The following is a 21,631-nucleotide window of genomic DNA, read 5'->3' on the forward strand; positions in this document are numbered from 1 at the left end:
GAGCATGGTGAAAAGGTCAAGAAGAATGGACTATTTCATCTGTAAGTTTCTTTTGAGCCCGAACGTTCTATGAAAGGAACCCATCAGTTCTCAATGTATTTGTCTCCTTCTCTGCATTTGTCTCCTTGCTTCTCTTAGTTATTTCTATACAATTCCTTAATCCCTAAAAGCAATTTAGAACGGAATGCAGAGACCACAGGAGAAAATCACTTTTATTGCCTCTGATGGGAGCCTAAAACCCCACGAGGGTCCCAAAAGGCAGAATTCCCAAGCCAATTCCTCGCGGCTATGATCCACCTGCAGAAAACTACGATTCCCAGAAGGCTTTAGGTCCGGGGGCGGGGAGACTGAGCTCAGAAAGAGGCGGAGTCTAAGAGAAGGCCTTTGGTCGATTCCATCGTCCAGAGAGGGAGTGGCCGCTTGGGCGGAGGTTGGTGGGAGGGATCCGCCTTCCGATTGGTTGTTATTAGAAAGGGGGTTGGTACGGCCGGCGGGTGCAGTATCCAGGCCGCCGTGGCCGGCGCTCAAATTTCCCGGGCCGGGAGCGCTGGGCCTGCCGGGAAGGCACCGGGACGGTTACCCAGCGGGCCCCCGGCGGTCGTGGGCGACCTTCGCCATGCAGAGCACTGACCTAGGCAACAAGGAGAGCGGCAAGATATGGCACCGCAAGCCGTCCCCGGCCACGCGGGACGGGTAAAGGCCGTGGCGGGAGGGCGCGGGCTGTGGAGGGGACGGAGACCGGCGAGGAGGGTACGCCGGGCGTCAGGTAGCGGTCCGAGTTCTGGCTCTGACCTTGCCCCACATCCTTGGATTGGATGACCTGCGGTGGAACAGGTGGCTCCGGACGCCAGGGTCCGCAGAGACCCCCTTCTGAGTTCTGGGAGCGGGGGTCTGGTCCGGGACAGGAGGAGGCAGGTGGTTCTCAGACGTGGGAACTTGCGGCTTTTGGTGTGTGCCGGGACTCTCCTGCTTTAATGATCACGGTATCCCGCTAGTGCCCCTGGCACGTAGTAGGTGTTCAGTGAGTATTTAACAGTTGCAGCTGGAGCAGAACTCCTGAGGGAGATGCAGGCTGGAAGAGCAGGACAATTCTGCCTCTTCCAAAGGCTGCAGTTTATCCATCCTTAAATCCTTGGATGTGTTTAGACGCACAAGCATTCATCAATTTGTTGAGCGCCTACTGTGTGCCAAGCACGCCTCTAAGTGCTGGGGAGGGCGAAGGAACAAAACACACTTCCGGGTCTCTGGAGTTCTCTAGAGTTTACATATTGGCGTGTATGTAGGGGCAGGGGCGTTCATTATGCATTGCTGGGGGGCTTCTAGTACGGCCAGCGCTACTTTTCATTCTGTTCCCAGTTACCTGTCCTGTTTGAGGCTCAGCCTGTCTTGTGTGATTTCCGTGGAAGCCTTTGCTACAAAGCGTTGCCATTTGGATTTCGATTTCTGCACGCAGAGTGGTCTTATTGCTTCTAATTCCCTAGGATTTCACGGAAATCGCTGGAGTTCCTGTTTCAGTGTGTTTCTTGTTCTAATAGTGATTTTTCTTTTCTCTGAGATGGAGCCTTGCTCTGTCGCCCAGGCTGGAGTGCAGTGGCGCGATCCGGGCTCACTGCAACCTCCACCTCCCGAGTTAAAGCGATTCTCTTGCCTCAGCCTCCCAAGTAGCGGGGATTACCGGCGCGCGCCACTACACCCGGCTAATTTTTGTATTTTCAGTAGAGACGGGATTTCACCATGTTAGCCAGGCTGGTCTCCAACTCCTGGCCTCAGGTGGTCCGCCTATCTCAGTCTCCCGAAGTGTAGGGATTACAGTCATTAGCCACCGCGCCTGGCCTCTAGTGATTTTTCTGTTGATCCTTTGGTTGCTTCTTGACAAATCAGACCTTTTTTTTTTTTTTTTTCTCCTTGAGACAGAGTCTTGCTCTGTCGCCCAGGCTCGGGTGCAGTGGCGCGATCTCCGCTCACTGCAACCTCCGCCTCCCGGGTTCAAGCGATTCTCCTGCCTCAGCCTCCCGAGTAGCTGGGATTACAGGCGCACCGCTCCCGGCTAATTTTTTGTATTTGTAGTAGAGACGTGTTAGCCAGGATGGTCTCGATCTCCTGACGTCGTGATCCACCCACTTCGGCCTCCCGAAGTGCTGAGATTACAGGCGTGAACCACGGCTCCCGGCGGACAAATCAGTTTTAAGTGCCTGCTATGTATATCCAAAGTGCAAGGTTTTACCAGCAGCTTGTTTGGTTCCTGGTTACTGTCAGGCCTCTTTATCAATGCCGCTGTCTCAACTACATTGAATAAAAAATTTTGTCTAAAGTGGGGATTCCTTAGGTTTTTCATTTTCAAATTTTGAGTTTGTGTAAATACCACTCCCACCTCTGGTATTCTCTAAACATTCTAAAAGTTATAGCCAACTCACCTTTCTCTTTCTTGCTGGTACAGAATATCTAGATATATGTGCAAGATTCAAAAAGTGAAAGAAATGAGTTGATTATCCAAATGTCTTGTTTGCTTTTTCCACTAAAACATAGCTTATTTTTGTGTTCGTTAAAACCCATTGTTCATGCTGTTTAGACAGGCAGAAAGCACTGACTTGGAGTCAGATGTATTTCGTTGAAGTAAATGTCCGTTTACCAACTCTGTGACCTTGGGCAAGTTAATCGCTAAGGCTGTCAGTGGGGATAATCGGATTTAGCAGACAGGTTGTCTTACACATTTGGTGCTTAGTAAATATTTGATATTCTTCTTATGTTTGAGAACTGAGGAACTCTGTCAGGCAATCTGTGGGAATCTGAAAGTAAGTTGCTCTAAAATAAATATTTTATGTGGGATTTATATGAAAAATCGGAGGGGCTGAATGTCACTATTGTGATTACATTTACAAGGTAGGATTATAATTGAGTATTTGTTTCTTAGTGTATTTCTGTATTTTTCATATTTTGAACAATGATTATGTAATTTTGTAGCCAGAACATGTAATAAGTGTTATAGAAAATAAGACTGGAGGAAAAAGTTGTTTGCTCTGAGTTTAGTTGCCATGAAACATTTTGATATTGTTTGTCATTTCTATACATTTATTGTTGTGTTTTTAATTCCTTGGGGACTAGATACAAATAAGCATTGTTAAGAATTTTACTGTTTCCTTTAACGAATCTAAAAAGCCTTATGTTTACATAAACATGAAGAAAATGTTTAATCCACTTAATTCAATATAGCATGCTTTAATCAAGTTTTAATGAAGATAAATGTTTCTAATATAAAATCCAAAAACTAGGCAAGGTGTGGTGGCTTATGCCTGTTATTCCGGCACTTTGGGAGGCCAAAGTGGGCGGATCACAAAGTCAGGAGATCGAGACCAGCCTGGCCAACATGGTGAAACCCTGTCTCTACTAAAAATACAAAAAATTAGCTAGGCATGGTAGCAGGCACCTGTAATCCCAGCTACTCAGGAGGCTGAGGCAGGAGAATCACTTGAACCCAGGAGGTGGAAGTTGCAGTGAGCTGAGATTGCACCACTGTACTCCAGCTTCTATGACAGAGTGAGACTCCATCTCAAAAAAAAAAAAAAAAAAAAAAATCCAGAAATTTATGAAAAATCAATTAAGATAAAATTTTCATGATTAAAAACTATTGTTGCAATAAAGAATGGGATTATTCTGGCCTTTGTGACCAGAATATACACACATATTATTTTAAGGAGTTATTTTGTGCTGTAATTTAATTTTATGAAGTTTTCTTTCAACAACAGGGTATATGATCCTTCTCTCAAAAAAGGGTAAATTTAAACAAATATAGCTGTGTATTCTTGTCTTTCCTGTTATGAAAATAGTATGTAATCATTAAAGAACATGTCTAAAATATAGAAAAGTAGAAAGGGGAAAAAAATTAACCATATCGCTATTACCTGCAGACAGCTGCTGTTAATATTTGACTGTGTTCATCTTTTTTTCCCTATATGTAGATTTTTCTTTTCCTTTGGAGACACGGTCTTACGTGTCACCCAGGTGGGAGTGCAGTGGCATGATCACGGCTCACTGCAGCCTTGACCTCCCCAGGCTCTGGTGATAATGCCACCTCAGCCTCTTGAATAGCTGGGATCACAGGCACATGCACCATGCCTGGCTAATTTTTTATGATTTTTCTAGAGACGTGTTTGGTTTTGATTTTTCTCATTTATTTTTTCTTCTAAGTGTGTGTGTGTGTGTGTGTGTGTGTGTGTGTGTCAGTGTTTGAAACTTCAGGTTAGAATATTTTCATTTTCATTTAACAGTTTAATCATTCCATATGTGTCTCTAGAATATAAACTCCCTTACTTTTTTATATAGACGTATGATTAATATGGGTTTTAAAGAATGATTTCTTAAAGCATTTGTTCATTCAGCAGGTGTATTTTGAGTGTCTTTTGTGTATTGTAGGCCAGGTGCTGGGGTACAGTAATGAGCAAGCAGTGGTCCTGTCCTTACAGAACTCACCTGCCAGGGTATTCATGGTAGATACATTAGAAATGAAAGTAAACTCATGCGCACTCAATTCACTGTGAAACATTCCATACACAAAAACAAAATCTCATACCCTGTTGTTGTGTATCACTTAATCACCGTTTATAAATCTGTTTATATGTGTGTTTATTTTTTTAATGTCTGTCCTTACTACTAAACTGTAAGTGCCATGGAAGCAGGGAGCATATCAAGTATTCTTAGCACCTGCCTTGTTCTGCATCTGACACAATGAGTTTTCAAGTAATTGATGAATAAATGAACAGTAGCTGCTTTGACAATGAGTAGCTTCTGAACTGTTTTTCTGAAATCCTGGTAAGATTGATTCTAGAGGAGAGGCAGTATAGCGGTAGCAGTAGGAGAGGGAAGAATGAACAGACAAAATGCTTTACTTGCCACATTTTTCATAATATCAAGTAATACGTGATATAGAATTTCAATGTTTGGGTTTTTTTCTTTGACAGAATTATAGTGAACATCATTCACAACACTTCCGATTACCATCCAAAAGTTTTGCGATTTTTGAATGTGGCTTTTGATGGCACAGGCGACTGCTTAATTGCTGGGGACCACCAAGGAAATATTTATGTTTTTGACTTGTATGGAAACAGGTAAGCAGATACTGTTGATATCTACGTTATTTAACAAGTTATTAATTCACTGAGTGTTTTCATACTTGCTATTCATTATTCATTCAGAAAGATTTATTAAGTTCTATTATATTTCAGGTACCTTGCAAAACACTGTCATAGGTGCTGAAGGAAGAAAGTGGGAAAGGACAGAATGATAATACGGTTCACATTTTAGAGAATTAAACTGCTGGTTTTAATAGTGTCTCTAGTAGTTTTTTTTTTTTTTTCCCTTAAATTTAAAAATTTATTATTGCTATTTTTTTTTTCTTCTTCAGACGGAACCTTGTTCTGCCGCCCAGACTGGAATGCAGTGGGACAATCTCAGCTCACTGCAAACTCCACCTCCCAAGTTCCAGCTACTGTGCCCAGCCCATTATTGCTGATTTATCAATTTCTGGTACATCAGGCAATGTAGAAAGAGCGCAATTTTCCTTGCACATTGTTGTTATGGCATGCCATATCTAAGAATTTTAAAGAATTGATTTTCAACTGGGTGTGGTGGCTCAGGCCTGTAATCCCAGCACTTTGGGAGGCCGAGGCGGGCGCATCACTTGAGGTCAGGAGTTTGAGACCAGCTTGGCCAACTTGGTGAAACCCTGTCTCTACTAAAATACAAAAATTAGCTGGGCATGGTGGTGTATGCCTGTTTTCCCAGCTACTCGGGAGGCTGAGACAGGAGAATCACTTGAACCCTGGAGGTGGAGGTTGCAGTCAGCCGAGATAGCGCCACTGCCACTGCACTTCAGCCTGGGCGACAGAGCGAGACTCTGTCTCAAAAAAAAAAAAAGAGTTGATTTTCACTCTTCTTCCTCTTCTCTTCCCTTGTGAAACAATTTAGTCTGAAAGCAATGAGGTGGGATTGATGGAGGTAGATATTCATGCAGTGGGGCTAGGTGGGAAGGAGAGCTTCAGCAGCCCAGAAAGAGAGACAGAGGGTGTCTGCATGGTAAATGGGGCAGTGATGGGAAGCTAGTTTAATACAGAGGGCTTTTATCAAATAAATATATTAGGGATAATGAGGGCCAGGTTTCTCACTCTTAGAAAAGAGACTTAAAAATTATGGAAGGCAGAAAACTAGAATAAACCCCTTGGCATTGTATTGGAATTAGACATATCAGTTTGAACCCCTGGTTTTGAATATATAGAGATAGATACAGAACTAAATAGAGGTATGTACAACTATATGTACACATATTCCTTAGCTTTGTACACTCAGAGGGCCTGGGAGCAACAGCATGCCGGTAGCAATGAATATACCCTGTGTTGAGTTCTTATTTTCAAAGTACCACGTTCTACTAAAAGGAATCAAGGATATTTGCAGAAATGGCCAATTTCAGAATGCGGACAGGGAAAGTACAGGAAGAGCCTGTAACATTTTGTAGCCAGAAAGAAGGAATTGTTCAAAGGATGTTCGGGATGTGTCAAAAAGACACAGTTGCCAGCTTGAAGGAGCTCCCTCTGGTCATGTTGGAGGTGGGTCGTCCATTGAATAAAATTGAAATCTATGAGTTCATGTTGGAATCAACAAACAGTTTAATAAGGAATGGATATTGAATAGTCACGAAGTACCTCCCCACAAAATACTTATTAATTATAGAGGAAAAAAAGAGTAATTATATAATGAAGAAGCCTAGCAAACGCTGCCTTAATCAAATGACTAAAGTTAATACAACCAGTAGTGGAATGAATCAAAATTTGTGTGCCACCTGATAGGATGCAGTGAGAAGAACACAGCATCATTTCTGTGATATTCCTGCCGAGATATATAACCTGAATCTAATCAATGAGATCATCACACAAAGCTAAATTAAGGACATCTAATAAAAAAACTGTCCTGTAATCTTCACAGGGGTCAAGATCATGCAAGTAGGGTAAAGACTAAAGAACTCCTAATCTGAGGGAGATGAAAGGGACATGACAAAGGCATGAATCTGGGCTGATCCTTTTGCTATAAAAAACATTATTAGGAAAATTGGCAAAATTTGATTGGAGTTTTAGGATTAGATGGTGGTAATGTATAAATGTAATTTCTTGGTGCTGATGGTTATATTGTGATTATGTAGGAGAGTTTTCTTATTTATAGGAAACTTGATCTTGGTGACTTGTTCTCAAATAGTTCAAGAAAAGACGTGATATATAATTTACTTACCTGCGATTCATTAGGTAAAAATCTATAAATCATTGTTTCTGCCCTTTACCAGAAAAGTAATGGGTCCAACTTTTCTACCCTTTATTCTTGTTTAACTTACCTCACCAATTCCCAATCTGAAATCAGTACCACTGTATTTGCTAATACTCCTGAAAAAAATAAAAGTAATTGTTGATTGATTTCATGACAGGATAGTGAACTTCAATATTGAGGATTCTTTGCACTTCATTTGCTTATCTACCGTTACTTACTTTGCCTATTCTCCACCAAGTGTCGCAAACCTTTACCAATTTCCTTGTCTCCTTTCGTTGGACTCCATTCTTACTCTGACTGCCAGGCCTCCTGATTCATGGGAAAACAGACACCTTCAAGCTTTCCTTTCTCCTTCCGCATTGCAGCCTCAAGTATATTGTAAGTTCAGCCCCCATTACGTTATTCGTAAAGTTCAGCTCTCATTACCTTATTCATCAAGTTCAGCCCTCATTACCTTATTCATAAAAACAGGTGATCTTAATTTCTTCTCGTGCTAATCCCTATCTTCTATAGCGTCCCCTGAGACATTGCACCATGAGTGTTACTATTTTGTCCATTGTCCCCTTTCACTATTGGTTGTTGGGGAGAAAAAATTATTTTTCCTCTACCCTTCTAAATTCTCAACTGGGCCCTTTGTAACAAAAGATAGATTAACAAGAGCAGAATGAACAAGTTATTAATTTGTATCATGCATGTAACACATGAGAATACCCAGAGTATCCAGGTATTAGTGTGAGACACTATCAACTTGTATCGTGCATGTAACACGTGACTGTCCAGGTATTACTAACTCAAAAAGTGGCTTATACTCTGGCTTATATAGCATCTCTGTCAAAGAACAGTACATTTTTAGAGAAGTGACAAGACAAAAGAAGAGGACCTTGAGTCTCTCAGGGCAGCAAATTGTGGGAAGGCAAATATATGGGAAACTAATGGTAGTCATATATATTTCTCTGGTGCTATTTCCAGGATGATGAAGATCTAAAGTCAACTCCTGTGATCAACTGTTATCCTTCCTGGTAGAGAAGGGAAGAGGGACACCTTTGTAAATGTATGCAAATTCATGTAAACTTTTAGACAAGGGCAGAGAGCTTTTCTTTTTTTTTTTTTTTGAGGTGGAGGCTCGCTCTGTCACCCAGGCCAGGGTGCAGTGGCGCAATCAAGTGCACTGCAGCCTCCGCCTCCTGGGTTTAAGCAAATCTCCTGCCTCAGCCTCCCAGGTAGCTGGGATGACAGGTGTGCACCACCACGCCAGGCTAATTTTTTGTATTTTAGTAGAGACAGGGTTTCACCACGTTGGCCTGGATGGTCTTAATCTCCTGACCTCATGATCCACCTGCCTTGGCCTCCCAAAGTGTTGGGATTACAGGCATGAGCCACCGCACCTGGCTGAGAGCTTTTCTTATGTCTGCTTTTTCTCAGTTACCTTCAGCTCAAAGTAATGCTCATGCCAAAGTGGCATGTTCTGATATGGCATATTCTGCCACCCTTCACTAAAAACATCTGTGGCTGAGCTGAGCAGTTAGCGGCAGAGCTCGGACTTAAAATCAGACTTGAGCTCAGACTTAAAATCAGGCTTGATCATAAAGCCCAGTATACTGGGCTCCCTCAAAATCTTCCTAATTGTTCAATCCATTGGTCACTTTTCAGTTCTCATTTTACTAAAACACTAAACATTCTTGTCTTCCCATGCTGCCTGAGATTCTTTTCTTTGGCTTCATGGTACAGCAGTTGCTGAATTTTCTACCTCTCTGATCATTTTTCCCCCTTGTTTTACTGACTCTTCTTCCAGGGCCTGCCCCTTTCATGTTGTGCTCCCCAGACATCTGTCTTTGGCTTGCTTCCTTCCATATTTCAGGCACTCTTTTCAATAATCACATCACCACCAAGCCTCAGGCTTCATCTGCCATGTAAACACTGTTGACTTAGACCTACTTCTGCTACTACTACCTACTAGAACTCTTCTAGATTGGGCTCTCCAGGGGCCACTAACTTGCATGTAACTCTTGAGCCCTTGAAAAGTGATTGGTCCAAATTGAGATATGAAGCATGTGTAAAATTAAAATACACACTGGATTTTGATGACTTAATATGATAAAAAGTGTAAAATATCTCAATAATTTTGAATTGATTAAATATTGAAATACTAATGTTTTAGATACATATTGAGTTCATAAAGTATATTAGTCTGTTCTCATGCTAATAAAGATATACCTGAGACTGGGTAATTTATAAAGAAAAAGAGGTTTAATGGACTCACAGTTCCATGTAGCTGAGGAGGCCTCACATTCATAGCAGAAGGCAAAGACACTTCTTACGTAGTGGTGGCAAGAGAGAAATGAAGACCAAGGGAAAGGGGTTTCCCCGTATAAAACCATCTGATCTCGTGAGACTTATTCACTACCATGAGAATAGTGTTAGGGAAACTGCCCCCATGATTCAATTATCTCCCACTGGGTCCCTCCCACAACATGTGGGAATTATGGGAGCCACAATTCAAGATGAGATTTGAGTGAGGACAGAGCCAAAGCATATCATATATTATTAAGATTAATTTAACCTATTTCTTCTTACTTTTCTTTTTTTTTTTTTTTGAGACGGAGTCTCGCTCTGTAGCCCAGGCTGGAGTGCAGTGGCCGGATCTCAGCTCACTGCAAGCTCCGCCTCCCGGGTTCATGCCATTCTCCGGCCTCAGCCTCCCGAGTAGCTGGGACTACAGGCGCCCGCCATCTCGCCCGGCTATTTTTTGTATTTCTTAGTAGAGACGGGGTTTCACTGTGTTCGCCAGGATGGTCTCGATCTCCTGACCTCGTGATCCGCCCATCTCGGCCTCCCAAAGTGCTGGGATTACAGGCTTGAGCCACCGCACCCGGCCCTTCTTACTTTTCTAATATGGCTCCTAGAAAAATTTAAATTACATATGTAGCCCACGTTGTATTTCTTTCAGACAGCATGGCTCTAGATCAGTTTCATGGGGCCTTAAACCACATGTTTAAAAGCAGATTTATCATTTCCTACCCCCAAACTTATTCCTCTTTTGCCTAAGTTCAAAAGCTTAATTTTCTGTAAATTAAACTCTAGCTAGGTGCCCAGTGCTCTACTGAGCACTCAACATGTATTATTTCATTTAGTCATCACAACAGCCTTGTATCTAGTCTTATCTTCATTCTACACAAGAGCAAGTCCTGATTCCCCCTTCTTCACTCCATGTTTAATCCATACCGAGCCTCTGCTTGGCTTCTGAAACCTCTCCTATTTATGCTCCCATATCTCTGGCTGAGATTTTCTGTAGTAACTTTCTTAGTGATCTCGTTTATTCCTTGTCCCTCTTCCCATTTGCCATTGCTGCCAGGATCATCTTCCTAAAACACATACCTGGTTGTGATTCTGTTGTGCTAAACACTTACAGTGGTTTCCTATTCTACTAACATCCGAACTCCTTAATATGGCACATAGCACCCTTCATAATCTATTTTTGGCCTAAAATGGTAGCTCATTTTTCTGGGTTTCATTTTCTTCGTCTCTACGGACTCCTTCCACGTGGAATTTATAATTGTGGGAAGAATTTGTGATACTAATGCAATGATTTCTTAATAGGTTCAATCTTGTTCAGCGAACAGCACAAGCTTGCACAGCTCTGGCCTTTAATCTTCGTAGGAAATCTGAATTCCTTGTGGCATTAGCTGATTATTCTATTAAATGTTTTGATACAGGTAAGAACTTCTGTTTTTCTTTTGAAGCAGAGTAAAATATAGAGTGAAGAACTGCAAGAAGTTTGTCACTCTGTACAGCTTGAGGGCACAGTCCCCATGACTGCCCTCGCTTCAGACACTAGGTGCAAGCTGGGGGTCCTAGGAACAGCCTCACTTTAGATCGGTTGACTACAAAGTCAGGGTTTCCTGACTGCTGTCAGGTTTCATAATTCACTAGAACAACTCACAGGACTCAGGAAAGCCTACACTTAATGATGATAGTTTTAATATAGCAAAAGGATAGATACAAAGTATAACTAGCCGAAGGAAGAGAAGCATGGAGTGGAATCTGGGAGGCTTCCAAAAGGAAAGTGTCCATTGTCCTCAGGGATGCATTGCCCTCCCAGACAACCCTCCCAGCATTGGTGTGTGGCTGGCCATCTGTGCCAAGCACTGTTGACACAGGGAGTCAACCCAAGCTTTGGTGTCGAGAGTTTTTACTGAGGCGCCATGACATAGGCATGACTGATTGGATCATTCCCCACGTGGCTGGACTCCATTTCTAGCCCTCCTCTCCTCCTAAGAAGTTAGTCTGATGTCACTCGCCCCAAAAGCCCTAAACTTCTAATCATGTGGTTGACCTTTCTTGTGTGATCATCTCCCACTCTGAGTCTTCTTAGCATAAACTATCTGGTATAGTGTGAGGGGCCCGCCAGGAATAACAAAGACACCCCTAAGTCAACGGGTTTAGAGGTTACCTCCCAGGAGCCTAAACAGAAGCCAGACTGCTCTGTAAAGGTCAAATTCCTTACTACACAGGTACAATATCTTTTTTTAATATAGCCTGTGTGTTTTATACCACATTATGTTTTTAAATTGAGAACATAGAGTTCTGTAGACTAAACCTATTACTCTTAAAAAAGAGATATTTCAACTGTATTTTTTTCTTATTAAAATAATCAATGTGTTATAATGTTCAGCAGATGTATAAATAATAATATTAAAGATAGTGATAGCTAACACATAGTGTTTACTCCCTGCCAGGGACTTTCTGTGGCTTTATACACATTAATTAATTTTAATCATCATCATAACCCACAGAGATGAATACTATTATTATCCCCATTTTGCAGATGAGGAAACTGAGGCACATGGGTAACTTAATCAGAGTCCCTCAGTTTATAAGCAGTGGAGCCAGAATTCCAGCCTAAGTGGTCTGGCTGTGGAGTCACTGCTCTTAATCACTGTAGTACACTCTCATCCTACATACAAAGAAGAAAACTCACAGTGATTCTGCAGTACGGCCTAGAGACGCAGTGTTTTCATAATGGGGCTCTCTCTTTCCAGTCTGTTTTCTATGTTTATACTTTTTTTATCTTCTAACAAATGCATAATTATCCTGTCTGTATTGTTTTGTGGGATAATTTTACCTCATTAAAATTCATATTGCATATCTAAAATCAATACCTAACATTCCACTGTATAGATGTTTACCATAATTTTTTAACCTATTACCTATTGCTGGACTTTCAAACTGTTTTCAATTTTTGGCATTACAAACATTGCTGTGACAAAATATCAGAAAAATGAAGTCTTTATAACTCACCTTTCCTTAAATTCCACTCTTCTCCTCTTTTTCTTCCTTGTTCCATGTTCTTATAGTTGCTTCTACTTCACTGAACCCCCACCATGAAGCCCCTTCCTTAGACACTGTCTCCTTCCTTCTTTCTTTCCCCTCTCTGCCAAATTCTGCTTCTTCGCAGTATCCGTTGATGAATTCTGACCCTTGCTTCCCCTACCCCATGCTACTGAAATTTCTGTCTCCAAGGTCCTTAGTAACCCTAACCCCTGATCATTTAAGTCATCTTTACAGTTTTCATCCTACTTCTCTATAGCATTTAACAATTGGGATTACTTTGAAAGTTTTTTGTTTTGTTTTGTTTTCGTTTTCATTCTATTACCTTGGTTCTCCTCCTGTCTTTCTAACTGCTTCTCAATCATGTCTCCTGAATTCTTTCAGTGGTTCCTAGACTTTGGATTTTTGACCCAATTAAAAAAGTGGAAGAACTCACATAGCTTGTCAACTTTTAATATTGCTAATTGACATTGGAAAAAAATACAATTTCATAAAACAAGGGATTTTCTTTCTACATAAACAGGGAGTGACATAATACAAATGAAAGAGTAGTACTTTAAATTTGACTTTATGAAAAACTCACTGCATTATCTGTATTTTTCTCTTTCCCTGAAGACCAGTGGAAAATTTATCATTAACTAACGCCAGACCTCCGAATGGTGTTTGGAAACCACTGCTGTTTCCCTAAGGGATTTGTCTGTTTCTCTGTCTTCAGTTTTGACCTACTTTGTATCATAACGTTTCCCAGATTTATATCTTGCTTTCTGACTATTCTCAAGTTCCATCTTTCTGGGGGGAAAATTCTGATCATAAAAGTAAAACATGCCTACTGTAGAAAACTTGCAAACATACAAAAAAGTATAAAGGAAAAGAAAAATCACCTACGCTTTTACTAGCCAGTGATAATGATCATGAATAGTTTTTGGTACTTTACCTACCAAACTGTTTGCTCTGCTTACACAAATACACACAAGTACCTCAGACTCAAGCTTAAAAACCAAATGTATTATCATTATCTCACACTGATAAACCTGTTCTTCCTCAGGTATTTATTATTATTTTTTTATTTTTCATTTTTTTAGAGATAGGGTTTTGTCATGTTGCCCAGGCTGGTCTCAAACTCCTAGGCTGAAGTGATTCACCTGCCTCAGCCTCCCAAAGTGCTGGGATTACAGGCGTGAGCCACCGCCTGGCCCCTCCTCATGTATTTCTTACATCCACTAACAATATCACCATCTGCTTAAATAACTAAGCGGGAACCACTGGAGCCTTCACTTCTCTTGTATCTCAGAACATCAACTTGATCACTAATATTTTTTTGTTTTTCTCCTTACTAGCTCTTGGATTTGTTCTTTTCTCCATTGCCACTTTCTTAGTTGAGGCCCTCCCTATCTCCTGCCTGGATTATTACAGCAACATATAAATTAGTCTTTCTTGTTCAATCTCTTCCCCTCCACCAGATATCCTCAAAGTGCTCTTTCTAAAACACAGACTAAATGTGGTACTCTTTTACATAAAATTACCTGCAAGAGAAAGCCCAAACTCACTAGCATAAATTTTGAGGTTATTCTGCATCAAAGCCTTTGTCAGCCTTGTCTCCTACATGAATGAGGTGTTGCTAACATGTCCCGTCATACTTTATCAACTAGCCACAGGCTTCCATTTTTGTGGATATTAATGGAGGTGCCTCATGTAATACCTAACCACCTATTGGATCAGTTCATCTATGGCGTTTATATGTAGTGTTATTTCTAGACGTACAATGTTTTACCTGGGTAACAATTTTACTTTTTACCACAGTCACCAAGGAGCTAGTTAGCTGGATGAGAGGACATGAGTCATCAGTATTTTCAATCTCTGTGCATGCATCAGGGAAATACGCCATTACCACTTCTTCTGATACAGCACAATTATGGGACTTGGATACCTTTCAAAGAAAAAGAAAGCTGAATATTCGCCAATCTGTGGGTATACAGAAGGTCAGTGACAGGGGACATCTTGGCCTGTTGTGCTTCTCGGGCTAATTTCTTGGTCAACAGGGTATATAAATGTATATGAGTAATGATTTACTTTGTCCTTGTAGCTCTGTAACTCAGCAACAAGCAAAGCAAAGTGACCAACACAAAGATGTTGCCTATAGCTACAATTTATGACTTAGTGAGCTCTTTTCTAAAATTATAGCTGTGTAACTTCAACTCTCCTAAGGCGAAAGTCACTTAGTTGATTGGTTTTGTTTTCATTTTTAACCCTCTGACATTTTATTATGAAAAATTTGAAACACGCAGTAGATTTGTAAGAATTTTTGAACACATGTACATTCAGCATCTAGATTCTACCGTTAACATGTTACTGTACTATCCTCTACTATACTTTACATGGTACTATACTCTCTTATGGGCCTATCCATCCTTCTTTCTTTTTCTTTGTTTTGAGACAGAGTCTTGCTCTGTCACCCAGGCTGGAGTGCAGTGACATGATCTCAGCTTACTGTAACCTCTGCCTCCCAGGTTCAAGTGATTCTTCTGCCTCAGCCTCCCAAGTAGCTGGGACTACAGCTACACACCACCATGCCCAGCTAATTTTTGTATTTTTAGTAGAGACCGGGTTTCACCATGTTGGCCAGGCTGGTCTCAAACTCCTGACCTCAAGTGATCTGCCCACCTCAGCCTCCAAAAGTGCTGGGATTACAGGTGTGAGCCACCGCACACCCAGCCACTCTGTCCATCTTTCTGTCCCTCTGTTCATTAATTCTCCTAATAATATGTGTGTGTGTGTGTGTGTGTTTTGTTCTGAGACGGGTCTTTCTGTCACCCAGGCTGCAGTGTAGTGGTGTAATGATAACTCACTGCAGCTTGGGTTCAAGCGATCCTCCTGCCTCAGCCTCCCGTGTAGCTGGGACCACAGGCGTGTGCCACCATGCCCAGCTAATTTTTAAATTTTTTATAGAGACAAGGTCTTTCTATGTTGTCCAGGCTGGTCTCAAACTCCTGGGCTCAAGCAGTCCTCTTGCCTCGGCCTCCCAAAGTGCTGGGATTACAGGCATGAGCCACCGTGCCCAGCTGTGTATGTGTTTTAAAGTAAACTTCAGACATCAGCGTACTTCCCTGTAAATACTTAAGCCTTTACTTAATTGACTAGGGGTCAATATTTGTTGATGTAAAATTTATATATAATGAAATATTTAAGTCTTAAGTATTCATTTATTAAATTTCACGAATACACACACCTGTGTAACCTGTGTAGATGTAGCATTACCATTATCCCAGAAAATTCCACCGTCTCCCTCCCTGGGTGACCACCACTCTTCTTTTTCCTACCATGGATTAGTGTTGCCTATTCTAAAATTTTGTATAAATAGAACTATACAATAATAGTTTATGTAAGGCTTTTTTCGCTCAGCATAATGTTTTTGAGATCCATCCATATTATTAATAATTTGTTCTTTCTTATTGCTGTTTAGAATTCCATTGTATAAATATACCACCTTTTAAAAATCCATTTCTTTTGTTTTTTTCTACCTATGTAGAAACATATGGTATATGGGCCTCCAGATGTACTCTTGTTCTGAGCCCCGCAAGTGCCCCAGTTTGGTTCTGTCTTTTCTTTTTACAGACAAGCCACATAACCAACCTCTCTGGGCTTCCGTTTCCTGAGCAGGAAAATGGGTCTGTGGTAACCACCTTACCAGGGCTAGTGAGAAAATGAGATAAAATAAATAATTCATGTCAAGGGCTTGGCAGAGTGCCAGGCCCTTATATAGCAGCTCCTATTATTATTTTGTCCTTTATGTCCCCTGGCTGTCATCTCCTGTGATTTCCTATATGACATCCAAACTGGTCTCTTTCATAGGGTTTCCATGCTGCTGCCCCCTCCTCCCTCCTTACCACACCCAGTAACCTTCCCATTCTCTCCACCTAGTCAGATCTCACCCTTTCTTCAATTGTGATAATAGCTACTGAATCTATTTTCAGGCATTGTATTAAGAACTTTCCATACCTTATCTCAACTCGGTCCTGACACTGCCTCAATGAAGTAGGCAGTGTTTATTGTTCCCCAAACACAAAGACACTGGGATCTGGAGACTGGAAGCACTGGCAGCTGCAAGTGCCAGAGCCGGCAGGGTGTGAAGCCAGATTGGAGCCTTTCTGCAGAGTCAGGCCTCCCAAATCCTGGGATGGAGTCAAGGAGCCTTTGGCTGTTCCACCCTTTTGCAGTGCCCCAGTGACTCTTCCTCCTCCAGGCCCCCATATCCAAGCCTGTCATACCTCTTCAGCTCTAGGGGTCTGTCTGTGACTTCCACCCTAAGGGAGCTGGCACTTTGTGTCACACTACATTGTCCACATCACCGATTCTCCCTCCCTCTCTCCCCTTCCTTCTTCCTCCCTGTTCTTTTTTTTTCTTTGAGACGGAGTCTGGCTCTGGCACCCAGGCTAGAATGCAGTGGCACAATCTCAGCTCACTACAGCCTCTGCCTCCCAGATTCAAGCGATTCTTGTGCCTCAGCCTCCTGAGTACCCGGGATTACAGTTGTGCGCCATGGCAGCCAGCTAATTTTTGTATTCTTAGTAGAGATGGAGTTTTGCCATGTTGGCCAGGCTGGTCTCAAACTCCTGGCCTCAAGTGATCCACTCACCTGGTCTCCCAAAGTGCTGGGATTACAGGTGTGAGCCACCACGCCCAGCCTGGGCACCTGTTCTATGCCAGGCTTTGGTGTTCAAAATGTTAGAAGTGGAGAAGTCAGAGGAAGATGGAATTATAGGTCTTTCCTCTTCAAAACTTTCTGTTTGGCTGATTTTATTCAAATGAGCACGCAGGCCCTATTCCTCAAACCCACTTCAAATGTGGCATTGCTAGGTTGTTTTAGTCCAAGGAAGGCCCTGTCTCCTTAATGCCCACCATCTTTTGCTTTTCAGGTTTTTTTCTTTCTATTTCATTAGCTAAATATTATTTTCAGGAGTATCTGAGTCTCTTGTGTGATTAATTATTTTGCTTCAGGTTATATTATACATGCAGTACTGCTTTTAATTTCTAGGTTATTAACGTGAACAACTAGCAGTGCATGTCAACCAAAAATTTACTTTGTAGTCTCCATGGAAATCCCAGAGTCCTTTAATGTGCTTTTAATAATTAAAAAGAGATAAAAGTTGTGCCAACTTATTCATTAGGGATTTAGGCCAAATGTCTTAGTAGGTCTTTTCTTCTTTAATTGCTTTAGTGCTTACATTTTGAATTTTAAGTTCCAAAGACGAGAACATTGGGAGTTGAAGCCACGTGGAAACAGAGTTATGAAACAATGACACATGACACAGAAACCATCTGTTCTTTTTACTATGAAATTAAAATGAGTATACGCTGAATAGTTGCCAGTGCAAACCTTGCTTGGACATTTAGATATTTTAGTTTAAAAATTAGGACTGTGGAAAATGTATGTATACTGTCATGTGTGCCTAAGTATATTAATGTTAGTGCTATAAGAATAAAATTAAATGTGAAAATGTATGTATAGTGTGATGTGTGCATACAGTAAATTGCTCTAAAATAATAAAACAGGACCGGGTACGGTGGCTCACGCCTGTAATCCCAGCACTTTGGGAGTCCGAGGCGGGTGGATCACTTGAGGTCAGGAGTTCGAGAACAGCCTGGCCAACATGGTGAAACCTCATCTCTACTAAAAATACAAAAATTAGCTGGGCGTGGTGGCACATGCCTGTAATCCCAGCTACTGGGGAGGCTGAGGCAGGAGAATCACTTGAACCTGGGAAACAGAGGTTGCAGTGAGCCGAGATTACACCCTTGCACTCCAGCCTGGGCAATAGTGAGACTCTGTCTCAATAAAATAAAATAAAATAACACCATAGTCCAAGTTATCAGCAAATTTTTCTTAAAGGGCCAGTAAATATTTTTGACTTTGCAGTTCAAGAGCAAAATTATATGACCATTCAGAATGTAACCATTTAAAGCCAGGTACCCAGCTAAGGTGGGCGAATCCCCTGAGCCCAGGAATTCAAGACCTAGCTGGGCAACACAGTGACACAGTGAGACCCATCTCAAAAAAAAAGTGACCATTCTTAGCTCCTGGGCTGTACAAAGACTAGAGATGGGCCAGGTGGTGACCACTTCTGTTGAAAACAGGAAATAACTGTAACCTGAATACTAAAGTAAAATGTTCGTTTTTTAAAGTTTTTTTTTCCCGTGACACAGCCCTCAGGAGAGCCTGAGAACATGTGCCCCTAAAAACATTAATCTTATCAAATTCTTACTAAACTCATATTTTTATTACAGATTCTGATTCTATATTTTAAATGGAACTTTTATTTATTTATTTGTTTTGATGACACATGCAACCCTTCAGTAACTTGCTTTGGGTCTTCTGTTATGGATTTCAATTTCGATGGCTCTTTTAATCTAACCTAGTCTTCTACTTTTTTTCTCATGACATTAATTTTCTGGAGAGATCAGACCAGTTATCTTAGAAAATACCCCATATTCTGGAGTTGTTTTTTCTGTTTCATCATTATTGTTTAACTTGTATGTCTTTCGCCTGCATTTTCTATAAACTAGATATTAAGTCTAAAGGTTTGAGTAGATTCATGTTAAACATTTTTGACAAGCTATTTACCTTATATATAGGAAAAAATAGTAAACAACACAGGTTGAGGATTCCCAATTCAAAAATCTGGAATCCCAAGTGCTCCAAAATTTGAAACTTTTTGAGTGCCAACATGTTACTCAAATATCAGGCTCAAAGGAAATGTTCATTGGAGCATTTAAGATTTCAGATTTTTGGAGTAGGGATACTCAATTGGTAAGTATAATGCAAATATTCCAAAGTCCAAAAAAATCCAAAACATTTCTGGTTCCAAGCATTTTGCATAAGGAATACTCAGCCGTAGTCCCTCCCTCAGGGTTGGTTTCAGCACTGAGTGTGATAATCTACGCAAAGTTAGGACAGTGCTGGTTGTGTAGTAAGTGCTTAGTAAAATTACATCTGTTGCTGTTGTAACCATCAAGCCTATGATAGGATTGTCTCAGTGCAATTAGATAATTTGCCTAAGCTGTAGGGTGCCAGGCACATGGGCTCATGCCTGTAATCCCAACACTTTAAGAAGCAGGCTGATTGCTTGAGCCCAGGAGTTGGAGACCAGCCTGGGCAACATGGCGAAACCTTGTCTCTACAAAAAAGACAAAAACTAGCTGGTGTGCTGGCGTGTGCCTGTAGTCCCAGTTACTCAAGAGGCTGAGGCACAAGAATGGCTTGAATCCAGGAGGCAGAGCTTGCAGTGAGCCAAGATCACACCACTGTGCTGCAGTCTAGGCGACAGAGCGAGCTCCTGTCTCAAAAAAACAAAACTGGGGGGTAACTGTTATTTATTTATTTTTTAGCTACATTATATTAACAATTCAGAAACCCAAAAGTATTTAAATAACTCAGCAGCAAAATGCGATCTGACCTCAATTCATTTGGCAGCAAAATCTGAACTGAATTGACATAAGGCTGAAATATTAATATATTTGAGTATGGGGCATTGCCCCAGGTCGCCTAAAGTTCTACATAATGATCCGGCCACTGCACTCCAGCCTGGGTGACAGAGCGAGACTCCGTCTCAAAAAAAAAAAAAAAAAAAAAAAAGAATATACATCATACTACCTATCTAAAATTGGAAATCTGCATTCTGAAGCCCCAAGGGTTTCAGAAAAGGAACTATGGAACTTTGATTTCAGAGTGTTTGTAAAGAACCTACCACTGTAACCTCTTTCCGCTGATTTTTGTAAGCAGTAATAGTAGTAATTATTAGTAATAGTAATAGATACCCATTGTTCAGTATGTTCCATGAACCTACATTTTAAATAGTTATTTTCAAGCTTTAATCTGGAAGGGTAGATACCATTATCCCCATTTTGCAAGAAGGGAAACCGAAGTTCAGAAATATTAAGTACTTTGTCCAGAAAGATTAAGTAATCTGTTCAGTATCACATAGTTTAGAAGAGAGTTGCAGTTTGAATTCAAACCTGTCTTTATCTAAAGCCTTACTGCTTCTCAGGTAAACCAGTTATACCTTTTCAGATTAGTACATTTTTATTCTTTTGTTGATGCTTGGAGGTAAGATATTCGGCTCATTAGTTAGAGATTTTGGAATCCCCGGGATTTGTGATTACTGTGGTATCAGAAAGGCTTTGTGATGGATATCAGAAAACATCTAATAAAGAGTGTTTTGCTGAACTTAATTCAGCCTGTGTACCCAGGACACTCAATAAATTACTGCCAAATAATACATTTGACCTTAACTTGCTAATATTAGTATCCTAAACTCTTTAAACCTTGAAAAAGGACCGGACACAGTGGCTCACATCCGTAATCCTAGCACTTTGGGAGGCCAAGGCAGGCAGATCACTTGAGGCCAGGAGTTCTAGACCAGCCTGGCCAACATAGTGAAACCCCGTCTCTATTAAAATATACAAAAAATTAGCCAGGCGTGTTGGCACGGCCCTAGTCCCAGCTGCTTGGGAGACTGAGGCATAAGAATTGGAGGGTACAGTGAGCCAAGATCGCGCCACTGCTCTCCAGCCTGGTGACAGAGGGAAGACTCTGTCTCTAGATAGATAGATAGATAGATAGATAGATAGATAGATAGATAGATAGATAGATAGATAGATAGATAGATAGATAGAAAGAATAAACCTTGAAAAGAGTTCATCTACCTCCTCAAACTGAATTGGAAAGCTTAGGAATTTTGTGTTCTACAAGGAAAAACTGCAGCTCCATCCTTGAACCTAACCCCCCAAAAAGTATACTTTGTTAATGTTTTGAAGTCTTTCCTAAGGTTTTTATGTTTCTCAAGTGATGACACTATCTAAATAATAATGACATGCTTCATTAGAAACAATTTTATAATCATTAAAATATGGCAATTAAAATCACAAATCTAGTAATGAATAATCATGTAGGCAATAATCTATCACAGTTATTCCGCTAAAATAGCAGTTGATGCTCATTAAC

The 21,631-nt window shown here is 41.0% G+C and overlaps 1 protein-coding gene across 10 annotated transcripts in view; it reads left to right on the forward strand.

Moving 5' to 3' along the window:
* The first annotated feature begins 465 nt into the window (after positions 1 to 465).
* Positions 466 to 21,631, forward strand: part of TBC1D31 (TBC1 domain family member 31) — an 85,560-nt gene continuing 64,394 nt past the window's right edge. For 6 of the 10 annotated variants that reach the window (XM_025393467.1, XM_025393464.1, XM_025393466.1 and 3 more), the window contains exons 1-4: positions 533 to 693; positions 4,956 to 5,102; positions 10,903 to 11,018; positions 14,434 to 14,612. In XM_025393467.1, the coding sequence (XP_025249252.1) occupies positions 617 to 693; positions 4,956 to 5,102; positions 10,903 to 11,018; positions 14,434 to 14,612 (519 nt within the window). In that variant the 5' untranslated portion in view covers positions 533 to 616. Of the gene's footprint in view, positions 694 to 4,955; positions 5,103 to 10,902; positions 11,019 to 14,433; positions 14,613 to 21,631 lie in introns of all 10 variants that reach the window. The other 4 variants (XM_025393472.1, XM_025393470.1, XM_025393473.1 and 1 more) reach the window with 2 other exon arrangements.

This window comes from Theropithecus gelada, chromosome 8, assembly GCF_003255815.1.
Source record: "Theropithecus gelada isolate Dixy chromosome 8, Tgel_1.0, whole genome shotgun sequence".
NCBI lineage: Eukaryota > Metazoa > Chordata > Mammalia > Primates > Cercopithecidae > Theropithecus > Theropithecus gelada.